This window comes from Macaca mulatta, chromosome 20, assembly GCF_049350105.2.
Source record: "Macaca mulatta isolate MMU2019108-1 chromosome 20, T2T-MMU8v2.0, whole genome shotgun sequence".
NCBI classification, from domain to species: domain Eukaryota; kingdom Metazoa; phylum Chordata; class Mammalia; order Primates; family Cercopithecidae; genus Macaca; species Macaca mulatta.
This window is the reverse complement of record NC_133425.1, coordinates 42833428-42860641: the sequence shown is the minus strand read 5'-3', so window position 1 is coordinate 42860641 and position 27214 is coordinate 42833428. Positions and strand designations below refer to the sequence as shown.

General features: G+C 41.0%; 1 protein-coding gene across 2 annotated transcripts in view; it reads left to right on the top strand.

Moving 5' to 3' along the window:
• The window catches only part of ITFG1 (integrin alpha FG-GAP repeat containing 1), a 293341-nt gene that overhangs the window by 30464 nt on the left and 235663 nt on the right, over positions 1-27214 (top strand). For both annotated transcript variants that reach the window (XM_077987196.1, XM_001114075.5), the window contains one exon: positions 1486-1580. In XM_077987196.1, coding sequence (XP_077843322.1) covers positions 1486-1580 — 95 coding nt within the window. The remainder of the gene's footprint in view (positions 1-1485; positions 1581-27214) is intronic.

Genomic DNA, 27214 nt, shown 5'->3' with positions numbered 1-27214 from the left:
CTATCAAGAAAGTAAAAAGATGTCCGGGCACAGTGGCTCATGCCTGTAATCCCAACACTTTGGGAGGCCGAGGCAGGCAAATTGCCTGAGCTCCAGAATTCAAGACCAGTCTGGCCAACATGGTGAAACCCCATCTCTACTAAAAAAAAAAAAAATACAAAAAATTAGCCAGGCATGGTGGTACATGCCTGTAATCCCAGCTACTTGGGTGGCTGAGACAGGAGAATCGTTTGAACCCCGGAGACGGAAGTTGCAGTGAGCAAAAATCGCACCACTGCACTACATCCTGGGTGACAGAGTGAGACTCTGTCTCAAAAAAAAAAAAAAAAGTAAAAAGACAACCCACAGCCTAGGAGACAAGTCATATACTGGCTAAAGGCCTAATGTCCAGATTATATAAAGAACTCTTAAAATGCACCAACAGGGACTGAGGGCAATGGTCTTGTAATCCCAGCCCTTTGAGAGGCCAAGGAGGGAAGATCCCTTTAAGCCAGGAGATCAAGACCAGTCTGGGCAAAAAGGCAAGACCCCGTCTCTAAAAATGGATGGATGGAGGGAGGGAGGGAGGGAGGGATGGATAGCAGTAAAGCAATACATAACATACATAACACAGTTTAAGAATGGAAAAATAATTTGAGTAGACTTTTTTCCAGAGAATATATACAGATGGCCAGTAACCACAGCAAACATGTTCAGCATCATTAGCTAGCAGGAAAATACAAATCAAACCACAGTGAAATACTGTATCACACCCTCTAGGATAGCTATAATAAAGTAAATGAACAAGAATAAGACAGGATTTGGAGATACTGGAATTCTATATTACTGGGTACAAATGTAAGATGGTGAAGTGGAAAAACAGTTCAACAATTCCTCAAAAAGTTAAACATATATTCCTCTATGACCCAACAATTCCACTACTAGGTATATAACAAAAAGAATTGAAGACATATGTCCACATCAAAACTTGTACATTAATATTTATAGCAGCCAGAAAGTGGAAACAAGCCAAATCTTCAGATGAATGGATAAGCAAAATGTAAAAACCCAAAAAATGGAATATTATTCCACCATAAAAAGAGCTGAGGCACTGATACATGTTTCAACATGGATGAACTTGAAAACATTATTCTAACTGAATGAAGCCAAACACAAAAGACCACATATTGTATGATTTCATTTATGTGAAATGTCCTGAATAGAGACAGAATGCAGATTTGTGGTTGCCAGTGAAGGGAAATAGAGTACACAATTTCTTTTTTGGTGTGATGAAAATGCTTTGGAGTTAAATAGTAGTGACAATTGTACACCGTGAACATAATAAAAACCACTCAAGGCACTTTAAGAGAATGAGTTGTATGGTATTTTGAATGTATCAATAAAAATAAATAAATTTTTAACTGTTTTGCATGCAGAAATTTTTATTTTAAAATAATGCTCATTTGATGTTTACCTTAAGAAAAGTATTTTTATTTTATTTTTTAGGAATTTATCATGGCATCCTGCATTGACCACTACAAGTAAAATGCGAATTCCACATTCTCATGCATTTATTGATCTGACTGAAGATTTTACAGCAGGTGAGTTGCACATGAATCTGGAATTGTTTTGAGTTGCCAAAGAAGTATGGGGTTTTATTTACTCTACACTTCATATTTAATTGCTAATGAAGTAAATGTTGAAATTAATGTTAAAAGAATGTTAGAAAGTTAGTGATTTAGAAACATGGAAAAAGTACTGACTGTAATAAGTAAGTCTTTAGCTATTGTCGTTTTTGTTGTTTGTTAATAACTGCCTCAGAATTTGAATTCTCTACTTTTTATGAAATCATGATAATTTTACCACATTTTGCCTGCTGTTTCTTTACCTTTTTTGTTAAAATTTTAAAAAATAATATGTGCTACAAATTTAACGATAAGAAAAATCTTTAGCTTATGTACAAGAAGAATTTCACAGACTTTCAAAACTTATTATGGAAAATTGTAAACAGAAAATTGGACAGAATGTCATAATATATGCCCCATTAACCATCACCTGGCTTCAACAATTATTATATGGCCCGATCTTGTTTCCCCTGTAAATGCACCTACAAGTTCCTCCTATCCAAGATAATTTTAAATTAACCCCCAAACGTATAATTTCATTTTTAAGTATTTCCATCTGTATCTCAAATTGTGAAGACTTTTTTATTTAAAACTGCCAGATCATTTTGAAACCTAAAAAAATTAAACAATAATTTCTTTTTTTGAGAGAGTCTCACTCTGTCCTCCAGGCTGGAGCACAGTGGTGCATGCGATCACAGCTCACTGCAGCCTCTGCCTCCCAGGCTCAAACTATCCTCCCACCTCAGCCTCGAGACCATTTAGGACTACAAGCATGTGCCATTATACCTGGCTAATTTTTGTATTTTTTGTAGAGATGAAGTTTCCCCATGTTGCCTAGACTGGTCTTGAACTCCTTGGCTCAAGCGATCTGCCCACCTTGGCTTCCCAAAATGGTGGGAGTACCAGCATGAGCCACCACACCCAATCAACAATTTCTTAATGTCATTGAATATCTAGTCATTATTTAAATGCCCAGATTTTCTCCTACATGTTTTTATCAAATCAGGAAGTTAAACAAGGTTCATGCAAAAGTAGAGAAACCATCTGTGCTGTACACATCTGTGCTGTACAGTTGTGTGGATTTTTCAGATTGTATCCCAATGGAGTTAACATGTTACATGTTACTGTGTTCCTAGAGTCAGAATTTTTTTAATTTTTTTTTGGAGACAGAGTCTTGGTCTGTTGCCCCGGCTGTAGTGCAGTGACACTGTCTCCACTCACTGCAACCTCCACCTCCCAAGTAGCTGGGACTACAAGTGCATGCTGCCATGCCCAGCTAATTTTTTTGTATTTTAGTAGAGATGGGGTTTCACCATGTTGGCCAGGCTGGTCTCGAACTCCTGAGCTCAGGCATTTCGCCCACCTTGGCCTCCCAAAGTGCCAGGATTACAGGCATGAGCCGCCGCGCCCAGCCACAGAATCAGAATTCTTTTGTGGGTGGTGGGAGTGGGAATATCAAGAATATTTCCTAGGTGTTGCTGTATGTTTCAGCTCTCTCTTATATGATATTAAAATTGATCAGTAGGTACAGTTTTCCTCATCATAGATCATCCATTACAGTATTCTCTAATGGTTAGGAGGTATGAATGATTATTGTCAGGCCCATTATTTCAATAGGAGTTGCAAAATTGTGACACACTGAATCTATCACTCTACTGCAGGTATAATTAGCTAAATTTTCTGTTAAAAGAGGGACCTGCCATGCTCACTTCTTTAGTCACCTGCAGTACAGTTGAGACAGGCAAGATAAATTATTGATTTCCCCACCCCCGCTCCCACTTCCCACCATTTTTTGTCAGCATTCAACACTTAACAGTCTGATTTTACAGTTACATTTTTATATAATGTACTAATTGCAAGTGAGTAAAGCAGGCCTGGTGGCTGTGAGATGCAATAAAACTTATTTTCTTTAAAAGTATTCCATGATGCAAAACCAAATTTTCATTGAGAAACAGGTAGAAAATAATATTGCATAATTTAAACCTCTTAATTCTGGATTGATTATGACTTTTGCTACAACATTTTCATTATTGACATAGTTTTCAAAGTTAAAAATATTTATTGCCCAAATACACTGTTGATTTTACTGAGTTAAAACCACAAATTTAACCTTTTATCTAGTAAATTTTTTAGGAATCTAAGATTCTAGGTACTTGAATATGTTTTGTATGTTTTGGTTGGGAAGAGAGGGGAGAATTTAAGAAAAGAAAACAGATTATTTTTAGTGTGGTTTATCTGGTATGCCAAATCACATGGAAACCTCAATAATAAGGTGTTGACTACATTGCAATGAAAGTTGTCTTAGAAGCTTACTTTTCAAGATGAGAACATTCTATATTTATAGGTTCATTTTTTAATCTTACTTTTGTTATACACACACATCCAAACTTTTGTTTCTTACAACTCCTTTTTAGAAAAAATCTACCTTAATGAAGTTTTAGAAATGTACTTTTAGTTCAATAGCATGAGACTTCCTTAAACAATACTGACTTTGCATTTAAGTAAGCTGCCACCATGGCTGCTGCTACCCATCTGCACAAGCAAAGTGAATGAAGGAGAAATAAGTCTTTCCTAGACATGCAAAAACTAAGGGAATTCCTTACCACTAGAATGGCCCTACATGAAATTCTTAAGGGAGTCCTACATTTGGAAGCGTAAAGACAATATTTACCATCATGAGATCACATAAAAGTAGAAAACTCACCGGTAGCTCAGACACACAAATAAAAAAGAGAAAAGACTCAAATGTTACCAGTACAGAAAACCACCATATCTCATTGATAAACAATAAGAGATAAAGAATGAACAAAGGATACGTATGCAAAACAACCAGAAAACAATTCATAAAATGAAAAGAATAGGTCAGGTGCAGTGACTTACTCCTGTAATCCCATCATTTTGGGAGACTGAGTCAAGCAGATTGCTTGAGCTCAGAAGTTTGAGACCAATCTACATAACATGGTGAAACCTTGTCTCTATCAAAAATAAAAAAAATTAGCCAGGCATGGTGCCACATGCTTGTGGTCCCAGCTACTCAAGAACCTGAGGTAGGAGAATCACTCGATCCTGGGAGGCAGAGGTTGCAGTGAGCTGAGATCATGCCTCTGCACTTCAGCCTGGGTAACAGAGTGAAGACCTTGTCTGAAAAAAGAAAAAAGGAGAGTTGCTTCCGAGATGGCTAAATAGGAACACCTCTGGTCTGCAGCTCCCAGAGAGATTGACGCAGAAGATGGGTGATTTCTGCATTTCCAACTGAGGTACCTGGTTCATCTCATTGGGACTGGTTGGACAGTGGGTGCAGCCCAAGGAGGGCGAGCTGAAGCAGGGTGGGGTGTCGCCTTACCCAGGAAGCACAAGGGATCAGGGGATTTCCCTTTCCTAGCCAAGGGAAGCCATGACAGACTGTACAGGGAAAATTGGGACACTGCCACCTAAATACTGTGCTTTTCCAACGGTCTTAGCAGATGGCAGACCAGGAGATAGATATCCTCCCGTACCTGGCTTGGCGGGTCCCACGCCCACAGAGTGTTGCTCACTGCTAGCACAGCAGTCTGAGATCAACCTGTGATGCTGCAGCTTGACAGTAGGAGGAGCATGCGCCATTGCTGTGGCTTGAGTAGCTTACAGTGTAAACAAAGCAGCCTGGAAGCTCAAACTGGGAGAAGCCCACTGCAGCTCAGCAAGGACTATTGCCACTACATTCCACCACTGGGGGAAGGGCATAGCAGAACAAAAGGCAGCGGACAGCCTCTGTAGACTTAAACATCCCTGTCTGACAGCTCTGAAGAGAGCAGTGGTTCTCCCAGCATGGTGTTCGAGCTCTGAGAACGGACAGACTGCATCCTCAAGTGGGTCCCTGACCCCCAGGTAGCCTGACTAGGAGACACCTCCCAGCAGGGACCAACAGACACCTCAAACAGGCAGGTGTCCTTCTGGGACAAAGCTTCCAGAGGAAGGATTAGGCAGCAATATTTGCTGTTCTGCAGCCTCCGATGTTGATACCCAGGCAAACAGGGTCTAGAGTGGACCTCCAGCAAACTTCAACAGACCTGCAGGTGAGTGACCTGACTGTTAAAAGGAAAACTAATAAACAGAAAGGAATAGCATCAACATCAACAAAAAGGACATCCACACCAAAACCCCATCTGTAGGTCACCAACATCAAAGACCAAAAGTAGATAAAACCACAAAGATAGGGAAAAAAGAAACCAGAGGGGAAAAGCTGAAAATTCCAAAAGCCAGAGCACCTCTTCTCCTCCAAAGGATCGCAGCTCCTCGCCAGCAAGGGAACAAAATTGGGTGGAGAATTAGTTTGACAAGTTCACAGAAGTAGGCTTCAGAAGGTTGTTAATAACAGACTTCTCCCAAGCTAAAGGAGCGTGTTCTAACCCATCGCAAGGAAGCTAAAAACCTTGAAAAAAGGTTAGACGAATGGCTAACTAGAATAAACAGTGTAAAGAGGACGTTAAATGACCTGATAGAGCTGAAAACCATCGCATGAGAACTTTGTGACGCATGCACAAGCTTCAGTAGCCGATTCAGTCAAGTGGAACAAAGGGTATCAGTGATTGAAAATCAGATTAATGAAATAAAGTGAGAAGACAAGGTTAGAGAAAAAAGAGTAAAGAGAAACGAACAAAGCCTCCAAGAAATATGGTACTATGTGAAGGATGAAATCCACGTTTGATTGGTGTACCTGAAAGTGACGGGGAGAATGGAACCAAGTTGGAAAACACTCTTTAGGATATTATCCAGGAGAACTCCCCCAACCTAGCAAGGCAAGCCAACATTCAAATTCAGGAAATACAGAGAACACCACAAAGATACTCCTCGACAAGAGCAACCCCAAGACACGTGATTGTCAGATTCACCAAGGTTGAAATGAAGGAAAAAATGTTAAGGGCAGCCAGAGAGAATGGTCAGGTTACCCACAAAGGGAAACCCATCAGACTAACAGCGGATCTCTTGACAGAAAACCTACAAGCCAGAGAGAGGGGGGAGAATATTCAACATTCTTAAAGAATTTTCAACCCAGAATCTCTTATCCAGCCAAACTAAGCTTCATAAGGGGAGGAGAAATAAAATTCTATACAGACAAGCAAATGCTGAGAGATTTTTCACCATCAGGCCTGCCTTACAGGAGCTCCTAGAGGAAGCACTAAACATGGAAAGGAACAACCAGTACCAGCCACTGCAAAAACATGCCACATGGTAAAGACCATTGATGCTGTGAAGAAATTGCATCAATTAATGGGCAAAATAACCAGCTAAAAGGATCAAATGACAGGATCAAATGCAAACATAACAATATCAATCTTAAATGTAAATCGGCTAAATGCCCCAATTAAAATACACAGACTGACAAATTGGATAGAGTCAAGACCCGTTGATGTGCTGTATTCAGGAGACCCATCTCATGGGCAAAGATGCACATAGGCTCAAACTAAAGGGATGGAGGAAGATCTGCCTAGCAAATGGAAAGCAAAAAAAAAAAAAAAAAAAAAAAAAAGCAGGGGTTGCAATCCTAGTCTTTGATAAAACAGACTTTAAACCAACAAAGATCAAAAGAGACAAGGCCACTGCATAATGGTAAGGGGATCAATTCAACAAGAAGAGCTAACTATCCTACATATATATATATGCGCCAATATAGGAGCACCCAGATTCATAAAGCAAGTCCTTAGAGACCTACAAAGAGACTTAGACTCCCACACAATACTAATGGGAGACTTTACCACCCCACTGTCAATATTACACAGATCAACAAGACAGAAGGTTAACAAGAATATCCAGGACTTGAACTGAGCTCTGGACCTAGCGGACCTAATAGACATCTACAGAACTCTTCACCCCAAATCAACAGAATATACATTCTTCTCGGCACCACATCACACTTATTCTAAAACTGACCACATAATTGTAAGTAAAGCACTCCCACAGAAATACAAACTACTATCCGAGAATACTATAAACACCTCTATGCAGAAAAACTGGAAAATCCCGGAGCAAGATAGCCAAATAGGAACAGCTCCAGTCTGTAGCTCTAACACAAGCCACACAGAAGATGGGTGATTTCTTCATTTTCAACTGAGGTACCGGGTTCATCTCACTGGGGAGTGCCAGACAATCGGTGCTGGTCAGCTGGTGCAGCCCGACCAGCTAGTGCTGAAGCAGGGCGAGGTATTGCCTCACCTGGGAAGCACAAGGGGGAAGGGAATCCCTTTTCCTAGCCAGGGGAACTGAGACACACAACACCTGGAAGATCGGGTAACTCCCACCCTAATACTGCGCTTTACCAAGGGTCTTAGCAAACGGCACACCACGAGATTATATCCCACACCTGGCTGGGAGGGTCCCACGCCCACAGAGCCTCCCTCATTGCTAGCACAGCAGTCTGCCATCTAACTGCAAGGCAGCAGCGAGACTGGGGGAGGGGCGCCTGCCATTGCTGAGGCTTAAGTAGGTAAACAAAGCTACCGGGAAGCTCAAACTCGGTGGAACCCACAGCGGCTCAAGGAGGCCTGCCTGTCTCTGTAGACTCCATCTCTGGGAAGAGGGCATAGCTAAAAAAAAAGCAGCAGAAACCTCTTCAGATGCAAATGACCCTGTCTGACAGCTTTGAAGAGAGCAGTGGATCTCCCAACATGGAGGTTGAGATCTGAGAACAGAGAGACTGCCTGCTCAAGTGGGTCCCTGACCCCTGAGTAGCCTAACTGGGAGACATCCACCACTAGGTGCAGACTGACATCCCACAACTCACACGGCAGGGTACACCCCTGAGACAAAGCTTCCAGAGCAAGAATCACACAGGAACACTTGCTGTTCAGCAATATTCTATCTTCTGCAGCCTCTGCTGCTGATACCCAGGCAAACAGGGTCTGGAGTGGACCTCAAGCAATCTCCAACAGACCTGCAGCTGAGGGTCCTGACTGTTAGAAGGAAAACGAACAAACAGAAAAGACACTCACACCAAAATCCCATCAGTACATCACCATCATCAAAGACCAAAGGCAGATAAAACCACAAAGATGGGGGAAAAGCAGGGCAGAAAAGCTGGAAATTCAAACAATCAGAGCACATCTCCCCCTCCAAAGGAACGCAGCTCATCGCCAGCAACGGATCAAAGTTGGATGGAGAATGATTTTGACGAGTTGAGAGAAGACGGCTTCCGTCCATCAAACTTCTCAGACATAAAGGAGGAATTACGTACCCAGCGCAAAGAAACTAAAAATCTTGAAAAAAGAACGGAAGAATGGCTAACTAGAATAATCAATGCAGAGAAGGCCATAAACGAACTGACAGAGAGAAAAACCATGACACGAGAAATATGTGACAAATGCACAAGCTTCAGTAACCGACTCTATCAACTGGAAGAAAGAGTATCAGCGATTGAGGATCAGATGAATAAAATGAAGCAAGAAGAGAAGTCTAAAGAAAAAAGAGGAAAAAGGAATGAACAAAGCCTTCAAGAAGTATGGGATTACGTGAAAAGACCAAATCTACGTCTGATTGGGGTGCCTGAAAGTGAGGGGGAAAATGGAACCAAGTTGGAAAACACTCTTCAGGATATCATCCAGGAGAACTTCCCCAACCTAGTAAGGCAGGCCAACATTCAAATTCAGGAAATACAGAGAACGCCACAAACATACTCCTCGAGAAGAGCAACTCCAAGACACATAATTTGTCAGATTCACCAAAGTTGAAATGAAGGAAAAACTGTTAAGGGCAGCCAGAGAGAAAGGTCGGGTTACCCACAAAGGGAAGCCCATCTGACTCACAGCAGATCTCTTGGCAGAAACTCTACAAGCGAGAAGAGAGTGGGGGCCAATATTCAACATTCTTAAAGAAAAGAACTTTCAGCCCAGAATTTCATATCCAGCCAAGCTAAGTTTCATAAGTGAAGGAGAAATAAAATCCTTTACAGACAAGCAAATGCTTAGAGATTTTGTCACCACTAGGCCTGCCCTACAAGAGATCCTGAAGGAAGCAGTAAACATGGAAAGGAACAACCAGTACCAGCCATGGGAAAAACATGCCAAAATGTAAAGACCATCGATGCTAGGAAGAAACTGCATCAACTAATGAGCAAAATAACCAGCTAATATCACAAAAGATCAAGTTCACACATAACAATATTAACCTTAAATGTAAATGGACTAAATGCTCCAATTAAAAGACACAGACTGGCAAATTGGATAGAGTCAAGACACATCGGTGTGCTGTATTCAGGAGACCCATCTCACATGCAGAGACACACATAGGCTCAAAATAAAGGGATGTAGGAAGATCTGCCAAGCAAATGGAGAACAAAAAAAAGAAGAGGTTGCAATCCTAGTCTCTGATAAAACAGACTTTAAACCATCAAAGATCAAAAGAGACAAAGAAGGCCATTACATAATGGTAAAGGGATCAATTCAACAGGAAGAGCTAACTATCCTAAATATATATGCACCCAATACAGGAGCACCCAGATTCATAAAGCAAGTCCTTAGAGACTTACAAAGAGACTTAGACTCCCATACAATAATAATGGGAGACTTCAACACCCCACTGTCAACATTAGACAAATCAACAAGACAGAAAGTTAACAAGGATATCTAGGAATTGAACTCAACTCCACACCAAGCAGACCTAATAGACATCTACAGAACTCTCCACCCCAAATCAACAGAATATACATTATTCTCAGCACCACATCGCACTTATTCCAAAATTGACCACATAACTGGAAGTAAAGCACTCCTCAGCAAATGTAAAAGAACAAAAATTATAACAAACTGTCTCTCAGACCACAGTGCAATCAAACTAGAACTCAGGACTAAGAAACTCAATCAAAACCGCTCAACTACATGGAAACTGAACAACCTGCTCCTGAATGACTACTGGATACATAACGAAATGAAGGCAGGAATAAAGACATTCTTTGAAACCAGTAAGAACAAGGATACAACATACCAGAATCTCTGGGACACATTTAAAGCAGTGTGTAGAGGGAAATTTACAGCACTAAATGCCCACAAGAGAAAGCTGGAAAGATCTAAAGTTGACACTCTAACATCACAATTAAAAGAACTAGAGAAGCAAGAGCAAACACATTCAGAAGCTAGCAGAAGGCAAGAAATAACTAAGATCAGAGCAGAATTGAAGGAGATAGAGACACAAAAAACCCTCCAAAAAATCGATGAATCCAGGAGTTGGTTTTTTGAAAAGATCAACAAAATTGATAGACTGCTAGCAAGACTAATGAAGAAAAGAGAGAAGAATCAAATAGACGCAATAAAAAATGATAAGGGGATATCACCACCGACCCCACAGAAATACAAACTACCATCAGAGAATACTATAAACACCTCTACGCAAATAAACCAGAAAATCTAGAAGAAATGGATAATTTCCTGGACACTTACACTCTCCCAAGACTAAACCAGGAAGAAGTTGAATCCCTGAATAGACCAATAGCAGGCTTTGAAATTGAGGTAATAATTAATAGCCTACCAACCAAAAAAAGTCTAGGACCAGACGGATTCACAGCAGAATTCTACCAGAGGTACAAGGAGGAGCTGGTACCATTCCTTCTGAAACTATTCCAATCAATAGAAAAAGAGGAAATCCTCCCTAACTCATTTTATGAGGCCAACATCATCCTGATACCAAAGCCTGGCAGAGACACAACAATAAAGGAGAATTTTAGACCAATATCCCTGATGAACATCAATGCAAAAATCCTCAATAAAATATTGGCAAACCGAATCCAGCAGCACATCAAAAATTTTATCCACCATGATCAAGTGGGCTTCATCCCTGGGATGCAAGGCTGGTTCGACATAGGCAAATCAATAAACGTAATCCAGCATATAAACAGAACCAAAGACAAAAACCACATGATTATCTCAATAGATGCGGAAAAGGCCTTTGACAAAATTCAACAGCCCTTCATGCTAAAAACTCTCAATAAATTCGGTATTGATGGAACATATCTCAAAATAATAAGAGCTATTTATGACAAACTCACAGCCAATATCATACTGAATGGGCAAAAACTGGAAGCATTCCCTTTGAAAACTGGCACAAGACAGGGATGCCCTCTCTCACCAGTCCTATTCAACATAGTGTTGGAAGTTCTGGCTAGGGCAATCAGGCAAGAGAAAGAAATCAAGGGTATTCAGTTAGGAAAAGAAGAAGTCAGAGTGTCCCCGTTTGCAGATGACATGATTGTATATTTAGAAAGCCCCATCATCTCAGCCCAAAATCTCCTTAAGCTGATAAGCAACTTCAGCAAAGTCTCAGGATACAAAATAAATGTGCAAAAATAACAAGCATTCTTATACACCAGTAACAGGCAGACGGAGAGCCAAATCAGGAATGAACTTCCATTCACAATTGCTTCAAAGAGAATAAAATACCTAGGAATCCAACTTACAAGGGATGTAAAGGACCTCTTCAAGGAGAACTACAAACCACTGCTCAGTGAAATAAAAGAGGACACAAATGGAAGAATATACCATGCTCATGGATAGGAAGAATCAATATCGTGAAAATGGCCATACTGCCCAAGGTCATTTATAGATTCAGTGCCATCCCCATCAAGCTACCAATGACTTTCTTCACAGAATTGGAAAAAACTCCTTTAAAGTTCATATGGAACCAAAAAAGAGCCCGCATTGCCAAGACAATCCTAAGTCAAAAGAACAAAGCTGGAGGCATCACGCTACCTGACTTCAAACTATACTACAAGGCTGCAGTAACCAAAACAGCATGCTACTGGTACCAAAACAGAGATATAGACCAATGGAACAGAACAGAGTCCTCAGAAATAAAACCGCACATCTACAGCCATCTGATCTTTGACAAACCTCAGAAAAACAAGAAATGGGGGAAGGATTCCGTATTTAATAAATTGTCCTGGGAAAATTGGCTAGCCATAAGTAGAAAGCTGAAACTGGATCCTTTCCTTACTTCTTATACGAAAATTAATTCAAGATGGATTAGAGACTTAAATGTTAGACCTAATACCATAAAAACCCTAGAAGAAAACCTAGGTAATACCATTCAGGACATAGGCATGGGCAAGGACTTCATGTCTAAAACACCAAAAGCAACGGCAACAAAAGCCAGAATTGACAAATGGGATCTAATTAAACTAAAGAGCTTCTGCACAGCAAAAGAAACTACCATCAGAGTGAAAAGGCAACCTACAGAATGGGAGAAAATGTTTGCAATCTACTCATCTGACAAAGGGCTAATATCCAGAACCTACAAAGAACTCAAACACATTTACAAGAAAAAAACAAACAACCCCATCAAAAAGTGGGCAAAGGATATGAACAGACATTTCTCAAAAGAAGACGTGCATACAGCCAACAGACACATGAAAAAATGCTCATCATCACTGGCCATCAGAGAAATGCAAATCAAAACCACAATGAGATACCATCTCACACCAGTTAGAATGGCGATCATTAAAAAGTCAGGAAACAACAGGTGCTGGAGAGGATGTGGAGAAATAGGAACACTTTTACACTGTTGGTGGGATTGTAAACTAGTTCAACCATTATGGAAAACAGTATGGCGATTCCTCAAGGATCTAGAACTAGAAATACCATATGACCCAGCCATCCCATTACTGGGTATATACCCAAAGGATTATAAATCATGCTGCTATAAAGACACATGCGCATGTATGTTTATTGCGGCACTATTCACAATAGCAAAGACTTGGAATCAACCCAAATGTCCATCAGTGACAGACTGGATTAAGAAAATGTGGCACATATACACCATGGAATACTATGCAGCCATAAAAAGGATGAGTTTGTGTCCTTTGTAGGGACATAGATGCAGCTGGAAAGCATCATTCTCAGCAAACTATGGCAAGAACAGAAAACCAAACACTGCATGTTCTCACTCATAGGTGGGAATTGAACAGTGAGATCACTTGGACTCGGGAAGGGGAACATCACACACCGGGACCTATTATGAGGAGGGGGTAGGGGGAGAGATGGCATTGGGAGTTATACCTGATGTAAATGATGAGTTGATGGGTGCTGACGAGTTTATGGGTGCAGCACACCAACATGGCACAGGTATACATATGTAACAGACCTGCACGTTGTGCACATGTACCCTAGAACTTAAAGTATAATTGAAGAAGAAGAAAAGAAAAACTAGAAAATCTAGAAGAAATGGATAAATTCCAGGACACCTACACCCTCCCAAGACTAAACCAGGAAGAAATTGAATCTCTGAATAGACAAATTACAGGCTCTAAAATTGAGGCAATAATTAATAGCCTGCCAACCAAAAAAAGTCCAGGACGAGACAGATTCAAAGGTGAATTCTACCAGATGTACAAAGAGGAGTTGGTACCATTCCTTCTGAAACTATTCCAATCAAACAAGAGGGAATCCCCCCTAACTCTTTTTATGAGGCCAGCATCATCCTGATACCAAAGCCTGGCAGAGACACAACAAAAAATGAGAATTTTAGGCCAATATCCCTGATGAACATCAATGTGAAAATCCTTAATAAAATACTGACAAATCATCTCATGCTAGTTAGAATGTCGATCATTAAAAAGTCAGGAAACAACAGATACAGGAGAGGATGTGAAGAAACAGGAACACTTTTACACTGTTGGTGTGAGTGTAAGTTAGTTCAACCATTGTGGAAGACAGTGTGGCAATTCCTCAAGGATCTAGAACTAGAAATACCATTTGACCCAGTAATCTCATTACTAGATATATACCCAAAGATTATAAATCATGCTACTATAAAGACACATGCATGTATATGTTTATTGAGGCACTATTCACAATAGCAAAGACTTGGAACCAACCCAAATGTCCATCAATAATAGACTGGATTAAGAAAATGTGGCATATATATACCATGGAATACTGTGCATGTCCTTTGTAAAGAAAAGGATGAGTTCATGTCCTTTGCAGGGGCATGGATGAAGCCGGAAACATCATTCTAAGCAAACTATCACAAGGACAGACACCGCATGTTCTCATTCATAGGTGAGAGTTGAACAATGAGAACACGTGGACACAGGGCAGGGAATATCACACACTGGGCCCTGTCGGGGGATTGGGGGGCTGTGGGAGGTATAGCATTAGGAGAAATACCTAGTGTAAATGACAAATTGATGGGTGCAGCCAACCAACATGGCACATGTATACCTACGTAACAAACCTGCACGTTGTGCACATGTACCCTAGAACTTAACGTATAATAAAAAAAGGAGTAACTTTTTTTCAAATATAACCTTAATTGTAAATGGCTTAAATTTTCCACTTAAAAATATAGACTGGCTCCTCTGGGCGTGGTGGCTCACCCTTGTAATCCCAGCACTTTGGGAGGCCAAGGCAGGCAGATCATGAGATCAGGAGATCAAGACCATCCTTGCCAACATTCTGAAACTCTGTCTCTACTAAAATACAAAAAGTTAGCTGGGTGTGCTGGTACGAGCCTGTAGTCCCAGCTGCTTGGGAGGCTGAGGCAGGAGAATCGTTCGAACCCGGGAGGCCGAAGTTGCAGTGAGCCAAGATCACACCACTGCTCTCAAGCCTGGCGACGGAGCAAGACTCCATCTCAAAAAACAAAGCAAAACAAAACAAAGCAAAAATTATATATATGTGTGTGTTTAGACTGGCTAAATGGATTCTTTTAAATGACCTACCTAACTTAATGCTTCCTACAAGAAACTCCCTTCACCTGTAAAAACATGTATAGACTGAAAGCTAAGGAGTGAAAAGAGATATTCCGTGAAAACAGAAACCAAAAATGAGCAAGAGTTCTTATACGTATATTCGATGAAAGGTAATTGAACAAAAAAGAGACATATAAGGTTTTTATATAATAATAAGGAGAACAATTCAGCAAGATAATATAATCTTAATATGTATGCATCTAACAGTGGAGCACCCAGACACATAAAAAAAATATTGTTATATCTAAAGGCAGAGATAGACTCTGTCTTAATCCATTTGCGTTGCTATAAAGGAGTGCCTGAAGCTGTGTAATTTATAATGGAAAGGGGTTCATTTGGCTCACAATTCTTCATGCTTTAAAAAAAACGTGGCACCAGCATTTGCTTCTGGTAAAGGGCTCAGACTGCTTCCACTTGTGGTGGAAGGTGAAAGGGAGCTGATATGCACAGAGATCATGTAGCAAAAGATAGGACACGAGAGAGAGAGGGAAGTACCAGTCTCTTTTTAGCAGCCGGATCTGGAGGATATTTTTATGGAAATTAATGCAGAAGTTACTCATTACCTTGAGGATGGCACCAAGACATTCATGAGGGATCTGCCCCCATGATCCTCACACTTCCTCTTAGGCCTACCTCCAACATTGTGAATCAAATGTCAGCATGCTTTCCAAACTATAGCAGACTCCATCCAGTACTTTAATAGTTGAGCACTTCAGTCTCACACTCTCACTGTTGCACAGATCATCTAGACTGTCAATAAAGAAACATTGGATATAAACTGTACATTAGACCAAATGGGCCTAACAGACATTTACAGAACATTTTATCCCACAGCTACAGAATATGTATTTTTCTCATCAGAATATGGGTACTTTTCCAGGATAGACCAAAAGTTAGGCCACATAAAAAAAAGTCAACCAATTTTTAAAAATTGACATCATATCAAGCATCTTCTCATGCCATGGTGGAATATAACTAGAAATCAATGACAAGAGGATCTTTGGAGACTGTACAAGTACATAGAAATAAAACAACATGCTCTTGATCAACCATATACTCAATAGATTAAGGCAGGGCATGGTAGCTCATCCCTATAATCTCAGCACTTTGGAATTTAGCTGCAGTGAGCCATGATTGCACCATTGTACTGCAGCCCGGGCAGCAAAGCAAAAGCTGGTCTCCAAAGGAAAAAAAAAAAAAGAGAGGAGATAAAGAAAAAAAGGTGAAAGAATCTGCCCAATAAGACCTGAAGTAGGGCGGGTGTGATGGCTCACACCTACAGTCCCAGCACTTTGGGAGGCCGATGTGGGCAGATCACTTGCGATCAGGAGTTCGAGACCAACCTGGCCAACATAGTGAATCCTCATCTGTACTAAAAATATAAAAATTATCCAGGGTGACTGCAGGCACCTCTAATCTCAGGTACTTGGGAGGCTGAGGCAGGAGAATTGCTTGAACCTGGAAGGCGGAGGGAGCAGTGAGCTTTGTGCCACTGCACTTGAGCCTGGGTGACAGAGTGAGATTCCATCTCAAAAAAAAAAAAAAAAAAAAGACCTAAAGGAAGGCCGTGAAAGTGCAAGGGAACAGGTGCAGTGGCTCACACCTATAATCCAAGCACTGTGAGGGGCCAAGTTGGGTGGATCGCTTGAGGTCAGGAGTTCAAGACCAGCCTGGGCAACATGGCAAAACCCTGTCTTTACAAAAAAAATACTAAAAAATTAGCTGGACTTGGTGTCATGCTCCTGTAGTCCCAGCTGCTTGGGAGGCTGAGATGGGAGGATTGCTTGAGCTCGGGAGGCTGAGGCTGCAGTACGCAATGATTATGCCACTGCACTTCAGCCTGGGTGGCAGAGTGAGACCCTGTCTCAAAAAAAAAAAAAAAAAAAAAGAGAAGAAAGAAGTCCCTTAAGGCCAGGTGATCAAAGCCACAATACACTATGATTGCAGCTGTGACTAGCCACTGCACTCCACCTTGGACAACATCGACAGACTCTGTCTCTAAAAACAAACAAAAAAACTTAGCAAGCCAAATCCAAGAACATGTCAAAAAAAAAATACAACATGAACTAGTGGGATTTATCTCAGAAATACAAGGATGGTTCAACATATGCATATTAGTAGATAAAAATAGATATGCTCATGGATCATAAGAAATATGACCATATTTCCAAAAGCAATCTACAAATTCAATGTAATCTCTATCAAAATAACAATGGCATTCTTCACAGAAATGGGAAAAACAATCCTAAAATTGTTATGAAAGAACAAAATACACTGAGTAGTCAACAATACTGAGCAAAAAGAACAATTCTGGAGGCATCACACTGCCTGAGTTTAGCATGTGCTACAGACATATACTACAAACCTATAGTAACCAAAACAAAATAGAACTAGTATAAAAACAAACACAGACACAAAGACCAGTGGAACAGAATAGAGAGCCCAGAAATAATTCCACAGCCAACTGAATTTTGAGAAAGGCACCAAGATTATACATCATGGAATAGAAACTTCCTTTAATAATTAGTGCTGGGAAAACTGTACATCAGTATGAAAAAGAAAGAAATTAGTCCCACCACCGTGATACACAAAAAAAAATCAACTCAAAATGAATGGCCCAAAGCTATAAAATTACTAGAAGAAAACATAAGGGAAACACTTCAGGATGTTGGTCTGGGCAGTGATTTTACGGCTAAGAGTTCAAAAGCTCAAAAGCAAACAAAAAACAAAAAAAGTTTCAAAAACAAAAAGAAAGATAAACAGGACTACATCATGCTAAAAAGCCTCTGCACCTCAAAGGAAACAATCAGCGGAGTAAGAGACAACCTGTATAATGGGAGAAAATATTTGGAAACTATTCATTAGACAAGGGACAAATATCCATAATATACAATGAACTCAAATAATTCAACAGTAAGAAAGCAAATAATCCTATTGAAAAGACGGCAAAGGATCTGAGTAGACATTTCTCAAGAAAAGACATACAAATGGCCAATAGGTTTATGAAAAAATGCCTAACATCTCTAGTCATCAGTGAAATTTAAACTGCAATGAAATATCTCACTCTTATTCAAATGGCTGTTATCAAAAAGACCAACAAAACAAAATCTCAAATGCTGCTGAGGATGCAGAGAAATGAGAACACTTATACATTGTTTGAAATGTAAACTAGTACAGCCATTATGGAAAACAGTATGACTGTTTCTCACAAAAGCTAAAAATAGAACTACCATACCATCCAGCAGTCACACCAGTGGGTATTTATCCCAGGGAAAGGAAATCAGTATATCGAAGGGATATCTGTACCCCCATGATTATTGCAATAGTACTCAAAATAGGCAATATATGGAATCAACCTGAGTGTCCTTCAGCTAATGAATGGAAAAAGTGTGGCATATATACACAATGGAATCATATTCTGCCATAAAAAAAGGAAGGCTGTTATTTGCATCAACATGTGTATTGAGGTCATTATATTAAGTGAATTAAGCCATGTACAGAAAGTCAAATATCACAAGTTCTCATTCATATGTGGGAAACAACAGTGTATTTGAGGGAATGGATGGGATATTCATGCAGGCAACCGGTTTCAGTTTGTCCCGAGAGCCTGAAAAACAGATCAAGGTCAGAGCCTAAAGTCTAGGGTTCTTCCAGATTGTTGAAGCCATGAAAACGGCTGAGCTTCAATGAGGTGAACTTCTAGTGGTAAGGACAGAAGGCTATGAACTCAATATTTATTTTATTTTATTTTTAATTATTTAAAAGTAGTATAATTAAGGTAAGAAATTAAAACAGTTCAAAAGTGTATAGAGGAGAGGCAACTACTATCTTCATTTTCTTCTTCCTGAAATGTTCTTTGCAGATACATGCACATTTTCCTTTTTTATCCAAATGGAATTGTGTATAGAATTGTGATTCTTTCTTAATTCAGATATATTAGTATATTGACACATATGGATTGACCTGGGTTTTTGTTGTTGTTTTGGGATTTTTTGTGTTTTTGGTTTTTTTAAGACAGAGTCTCACTCAGTCACCCAGGCTTGAGAGCAGTGTCGGGAGCTCAGCTCACTGAAACCTCCGCCTCCCAGGTTCAGGTGATTCTCCTGCCTTAGCCCCCCTCGTAGCTGGAATTACAGGCATGCATCACCTCACCCAGCTAATTTTTTTTGTATTTTTAGTAGATACAGGGTTTCACCATGTTGGCCAGGCTGGTCTTGAACTCCTGACCTCAAGTGATCTGCCCACTTGTGCCCCCCAGAACTGGGTTAAAAAAAAAAATAGACCCATGGTATTATTTCGTTACATACAGATTGTAAAATTTAAACATTCATCTCTTGGTGGGCATTTGTGTATTTCTTTTTGTTTGTTTGCAGCATTGCTCCGTTAAACATTTTTATAAGTACGTCTTGGCCTGGCGCGGTGTCTCACGCCTATAATCCTAGGACTTTGGGAAGCCAAGGCAAGTGGATCAACTGAGGTCAGGAGTTCGAGACCAGCCTGGCCAACATGGTGAAACACCGACTCTACTAAAAATACAAAAATTAACTGGGCTCGGGGGCAGGCACCTGTAATCCCAGCTACTCGGGAGGCTGAGGCAGGAGAATCGCTTGAACCTGGGAGGCAGAGGTTGCAGTGAGCCGAGATCGCACCATCACACTCCAGCCTGGGGAACAAGAGCGAGAATAAGTACATCTCTATGTTCTTGTGCAATCCTAGGAGTATTAGACAGTCCCTGCACTTTACAGTTTTATTTTTTTGCAAATCAAATGATATTTTAGTTGATTTTGGAGTTGCTTTATTGTGTTTGTGGGCCGTGTACTACAGGGTTTTTTTCCAGACAAAATCTTGCTCTGTTGCCCAGGCTAGAGTACAGTGGCGCCAACTCAGCTCACTGCAGCTTCCACTTTCTGGGTTCAAGTGATCCTCCCACTTCAGCCTCCCAAGTAGATGGGATTACAGGTGTGTGCCATCAACACCAGGCTAATTTTTAAACATTTTCTAGAGACAGCATTTCTCCATGTTTCCCAGGCAAGTCTCGAACTCCTGGGCTCAAGTGATCTGTCCACCTTGGCCTCCCAGAGTGCTAGGATTACAAGTGTGATCCATTTGACCTGACCTTAAGTGTTTTTGTGGTTAGCAGGTCTTATTCTTTCATTTCCATATTTAGCACTCCCTTAAAGACTTCTTGTAAGGCTGACATAGTAGGAATGAATTACCTTAACATTTGCTTGTCTGAAAAGGATTTTGTTTCTCCTTCACTTAGCAGATTTGTTTGGCAGAATATCAAATTCTTGGTTGGTTCTGCTCTTTAAGTATACTGAAAATAGGCCCCCAATCTCTTCTTGCTTGTAGGTTTCTGCTGAGAGGTCCACTGCTAGCTTGATGGGGTTTCCTTTGTATGTGACCTGACCCTTCTCTCTAGCTGCTTTTTTCTTTCATGTTGGCCTTGGAGATTCTGACAACTATGTGTCTTGGGGGTGGTCATCTTGTATAGTATCTCACAGGAATTATCTGAATATCTTGAATTTGCCTGTCAACCTCTCTAGCCAGATTGGGGGAAATCTTATGGACTGCATCCTCAAATATGCTTTCCAAGTTGCTTACAGTCTCCTACTGGCTCAGGAATGACAATGTGTTGTAGGTTTTGTTTCTTTATAAAAGCATATGTTTCTCAGAGGTTTTGTTCATTTTTTTAAATTATTTTTTCTTTATTTTTGTCTAGCAGAGTTGATTTGAAGGACCAGACTTCATGCTCTGAGATTCTTTCCTCAGCTTGTTCTATTCTGTTTTTAATTCTTCCAACTGTTTCATGACATTTCTGTAGGGAATTTTTTTTTTTCTTTTTTTTTTTTTTTTTTTTTTTTTTTTTTGAGACAGAGTCTTGCTCTGTCACCAAGGAGGGAGTGCAGTGCGCAAATCTTGGTTCCCTGCAACCTCCACCTCCTTGGGTTCAAGTGATTCTCATGCCTCAGCCACCCAAGTAGCTGGGACCACAGGCACACACCACCACATCCTGCTATTTTTTTTCTTTTTCTTTTTTGTCTTCGGTAGAGATGGGGTTTTGCCATGTTGGCCAGGCTGGTCTTGAACTCCTGACCTCAAGCGACTGTGTCCAGCCTTTGTAGTGAATTTTTTGACTTGAGAAATTCAGTTTGTTTTTTTCTTAAGATGACTGTGTCATCTTTCAACTCTTGGATCATTTTCTTGGATTCCTTAGATTGGGTTTCAGTTTTCTCCTGAATATCATTTAGCTTTTTTGGCCATCCAGATTCTGAATTCTATGACTATCATTTCAGCCATTTCAGTCTGGTTAAGAAATGTTGCTGGGGATCTAGTGCAGTTGTTTGGAGGTAAGGAGACACTCTGACTGAGTTACCGGAGTTCTGTGCTGATTTTTACTCATCTGAGAGAGCTGGTATTCCTTTATCTTTTTGAATTTGCTGTTGTTTCAATGGTGCCTTTTGTTTTTATATTCTATATTTCCTTTGAGGGTTTGACTGTGGTTTAAGTTGAATATTAGCTTTGTTTCTGGGTTATTTCTGAGGTCCAAAGCTCTGTACGGGATCTTTATTTGTGGCTAGATTTCTGCATTGGGTTTCACAGTCAATGTATGCTGGAAGAGTTTTTTTTGGTGGTGTAATATAGGTTGCTATGCAGTAGATGGCACTTAAGAGTAATGTGTAGCAGGTAAACTTAACTCAGCAGTGCACCTCTTTTGTGTTTGACTACATTTGCAAGAGCACTCTGTGATGGGGGAGACTAGGGTGGCAATGATGACCTCCTTGCCAGACCTGTTCCCAGGCCGTATGGGAGCCACCTCCAATCATTAGGACTGCACCCATCTTTCCTTGGCTCTAGTGGGGGTCCTGATGGGCTGTACCTCCCCTTCCCTTAGTGGTTGTCCGAGTCGAAGGTTGGTCGCTATGAGACCAGCATTCAGAGTCCTGCTGGTCATCCGTCTGTGCTTGGCAGAGTCAGAGCAGGTTATGGGGTATGTCTGCAAGTGGTCAAGGGGCAGGGGATCTCTGGGCAAGGCGGTATTGCCCTGAGTGTGCAGCTGGTATAGCACCCACAGCCCAAGGTTTTGTCACTCAGCAAGACAGCTTTTGGGACTGCCCAGCACACCCTCCCTCCACCAGTCTCCTTTTGGTGGCCTCCCTGGTATCTGCCCCAACCAGCTAGTTTTGTCTTCCAAGCCTCCTGCCCCCAGATCACTGGTGGTGTGTTCTGGTGGTAGGACTACCGCAGTCACAGGCTGTGGCTGGCACATGGGTCACATTCCTGGCCCATGCCTGTGGAAGGAGGCATGCCCAGTTCCCATGCCAGTCCACAAATCTGTGTCTCATTTTTCTCAGTGTTCTGAGAGTGAGGGCTACTCCTCCATTCAAGTGCCAGCCACAGATATCAGCTTGGCACTTCTGAGCTGTGTGCTCTCAACCTGGAGCCTGATCCTGCAGCTTTGTCCTCTGTCCCCGGATCACCAGCAAGCCTGCAGGTAGGGCTGCCAGCAAAGAACTTGGGCTGCTCAGTGGAGGTTGTGCTGTGGGCACGCTCTGGTGGGAGCTGCCAGGCAGGGGCCTTGGGAGAGGTTGGCGGATTGGGGGGCAAACAGACATACCCTGGTCCCACAGGAAAGACAGCCCTGCTCTTTCCCTGGCCCTGATTAGAGCTACCCAGAAGAAGATGGAGAGCCTTGGGGAATGGGTCCCCGTTGCTATGTTTTGCTGCAGATGCCCTGCACACAAAACCCCTCAACCTCTGCGCAGGCTCAATATCTCTGTCTGCCTACTCTCCAGGTAGATTGCCTGCCACTTCCAATGTCTGTGGGGATTGTGGGGTGTCTTGTAGCCAAGATCGCAGAGGTTCGTGGTGACAGCGGGCTGCGCCACAGTTCCTTCTCTCACACCTTCCTTAGGAGCTGTTTAGGGCCAGGAACTTGTCCTGGTGCTCAGCAAGACCATGCAAGGGTCTCAGCTTCCTCCCTCTTCAGACCTGTTGTCTGCATCACCTCTCTGCCAACTCTCAGTGTTTTCTCTCGAAAGATCTGTTCAAAGTATGTTGATTTACTCAATATTTTAGTCTCTCAGTGGGAGAGGCACTTCCTGACAGTGTCTAGTCAGCCGTCTTGTGCTGAATCACTCTATAGCGTATTTTGATTAGCATGTCCTGAGTTATATAACTAATATTAAATAGCTTTTCATATACTAACTGGCCATTTACAATTATTTTTCTTGGAATTGCTTATTTACTACATACTTTGCCCATTTTTCTGTTAGAGTGTTTTCTTTTTTTTAGAGTCAGGGGCTCTGTCACCCAGGCTGGAGTGCAGGGGCACCATTACAGCTCATAGCAGCCTCAACCTCCTGGGCTCACATAATCCTCCCACCTCAGCCTTCTGAGTAGCTAGGACTACAGGCACATGCCACCATGCCTGGCTAATTTTTCTTTTTATTTTGTAGTAGAGACGAGGCCTCACTATGTTGGCCAGGCTTGTCTTGAATTCCTAAGCTCAAACGATCCTCTTGCCTTGGCCTCCCAGAGTGCTGGGATTATAGGCATGAGCCACTGCGTCCACCTAAGTTTTTTTCTTGTCCTTTAGTAATATTTATTTCTAAAAGTTCTTTGTGTCTTAAGGAAATTAATCCTGCTTTTTGATATATGCTCTACATATCTGCAGCTTGTTGTATAACTTTTTACTTTGCGTAAGAGGTTTTTTTGGCTATATAGAATTGTTAAATATTTACTAATCAAATTCATCTTTTCTGTCATGGTATCTGTGTTTTCTGTAATGCTTGGAAAGTGCCATTTATATGTAAGATTTTTTAAAACAAGTTTTAAAATATTTTTTGGGGGGGTCAGGCGCAGTGGCTCATGCCTGTAATCCCAGAACTTTGGGAGGCCAAGGTGGATGGGTTACAAGTTCAGGAGATCGAGACCATTCTGGCCAACATGGTAAAACTCCGTCTCTACTAAAAAAAATACAAAAATTAGCTCAGCGTGGTGGCGCACGCCTGTAATCCTAGCTACTTGGGAGGCCGAGGCAGGAGAATTGCTTGAACCTGGGAGGTGGAAGTTGCAGTGAGCTGAGATCGTGCCACTGCACACCAGCCTGGGGGACAGAGCAAGACTCTGTCTCAAAAAAATATATATATATATAGTGTATGTGTGTCATTATGTATTTGCATTTAAATCTATGATCTAGTTGGATTTTTTTGTTGGTATTTTGGTTATATCTTTAGATATTCATCTCTGTTTTGATGACCCTGAGGATTCCTTATTTAGCAGCACAGATCTAATTTTACCATAGTTTTTCTCTCGAGAGACTCAAAAACTTCAGTGCAGAAGTCAAAAGCTGAATTTTGGCTCTTTTTGCAGTCTTTCTATGATGACCCTAATTTTCCCCTAGGCCACAAGCCCTTTGAGAGGATCCAGGAGGTCAAAATAATTTTTCATAAAACCCATAAAAAATTGTTTGCTTTTTTCACTGTTTTTCTTTCACAATTATGTATTAGCATTTTCGAGAGACTTTATAACATTTAATGACTTCATTACTCTGACACGTTACGTATATGTGTATGTATTCATATGTTTTAAAAATGTCTTTTAATTTTTAATATGGTAAAAATCAACAAGTATAGATTACATAAACAAAAGCTCTCTGAGGTCCTCAATAATTTCTAAAAGTATAAAGAGGTCCTAAAACTAAAATGCCTGCAAACTCCTGCCCTACACAGAGTTACCTTTGGCTGATTGGGACCACTGTCCAAAATAATGAGAAAGAATAATCTAATATCTTCAGTATATACATACATCAAGTCAAGATAAGATCTCGGCTGTGGCAAGTCACATTAATTAGAACTGTCACTCTGAGCACCACTCCTGTTCTTGCTTTTTTTTTTTTTTTTTTTTTTGAAAATAGTTATCATGGTTCTGATTACGGCCCCGAGATAAAGGAATTAGAGTCTGTCTATTGATGAGATATTAAATATATAGTCCTTGACTCCAGGGACTCTTTACCTTTTTCTTTATTAGATCATTTGTCTACTTCTTATAAAACTGGAAAGATGTCTCTTTACATGGCCTTTAGCCTCACATTCATTGGTCAAGCCAAGCATATGTTTTACTTTTAGAACTTGAAAGCTCACACTCAGAATGCCTGCCTAGGAACTTCTTTGTGCAGAGTGGATGGGACCTGTTGGGCATTTAAAAGGGCAAGTGTTATGTCATTGGTCAAGGGAAACATAACCTGAAAATTTCTTTAATATCGTACATACTTTTCATTCATTCATTCATCAAATTCAAAATTATTTACTGAGACTTTACTCTTCCAAACGTTGTGCTAGGAACCAAAGACAAAAAACAAGATCACCAGACTCAAATAATATTAAAGCGTATGAACCTCAAGGACGTGGTTATAGCCTGGCATCACTCTATTTATTCTGTATTGAAAATTTTAAACTTGATTTTGAAAGACACTGATTTGCATTTTAAAATGCGGTGGAATTTCAGATCCAGATGTACAGTAATACTCCGAGTATCAGTTGTTTGTAGTGTATTTAGTGGAGCTATACGGGAGTCTTGTTTTTCTTTCTTTGCTCACTCTTGGTGATCTCATGGCTTTAATAAGCACCATCTACTGGGTCATAACCTGCATACTAATAACATATGCATATATATGTCCAAGCTAGACATCCCCCTGTGCTGCAAAGCCACATATCCACAAACCTACTAGCCATGTCCACTTTTATGTCCATGTCTGATGGACAGTTCAGACTGTTTTTCCGAAACTGAATCCCTGATCTTTCCTCTCAAACCACCTCAACCCTTAAACTTCCCGTCTCACTAAATGGCAGTCCCATCCTTCCAATTCTGTCAAAATATTGAGTTGGCTGGGCGCGGTGGCTCACTCCTGTAATCCCAACACATTGGGAGGCCAAGGCAGGCGGATCACATGAGGCCAGGAGTTCGAGACCAGCCTGGCCAACATGGCAAAACCCCATTTCTACTAAAAATACAAAAAAAAAAAAATTAGCCAGGCATGTCTGTAATCCCAGCTATTGGGGAGCTGAGGCACGAGAATCACTTGAACCCAGGAGGCAGAGGTTGCAGTGAGCCAAGATCACGCCACTGCGCTCTAGCCTGAGTGACAGAGCAAGACTCTGTCTCAAAACATAAAAAACATTGGAGTCATCCTTGCTGCCTCTTTCTAACACACCCAACGTCAAGTCTGCGGGGAAATCCTGTTCATTCTTCCTTTGAAATATTTCTACAATTTGTTCACTTCTCACCACCTCCACTGTAACCTCCTGGTTCAAATCGCCATCATTTCTCACCTGGATTGTTTCAGTTACTGGTTTCCTTGCTTCCACCCTTGTCTCCCATTATTTGTTATCAGTGTAAATCACTCTTCCCAAAATCTTCCAGTGGCTTCTTCAGTACATTTGGATAAATAGCCACAGTCCTTAAAATGGCCTACTGGGCCACACATACTCGGCCCGCCATTATCTCCTTGACCTTCCATTCTACTATTTTCCTACTTGATGCCTTGAGCTAGCCACACCAGCCTCCTTCTTGTTTCTTAAATGCAAGGTCCAACCTTAGGACTTGGGTTGAATAACTATTTTCTCTGCCTAGAATATTATTCCTCCAGATATCCAGATCACCTCCTTCAAGTTATTTCTCTAAATATACTTTACCTGCTTCACCTGCCCTTTCACCTGCTAAAATACTATATACTTAATATTTTTATTGCTTCTTCCCATACTAGAATGCAAACTCCATGAGGGCATAGATTTTTGTTTCTTCTGTTCACTGTCATTTCTCCAGTGCCCAGAACAGTGCCTGCCACCAAATAGGGACTTGAGAGATATCTGTTGAATAGCCACATTTTGGAGGAAGG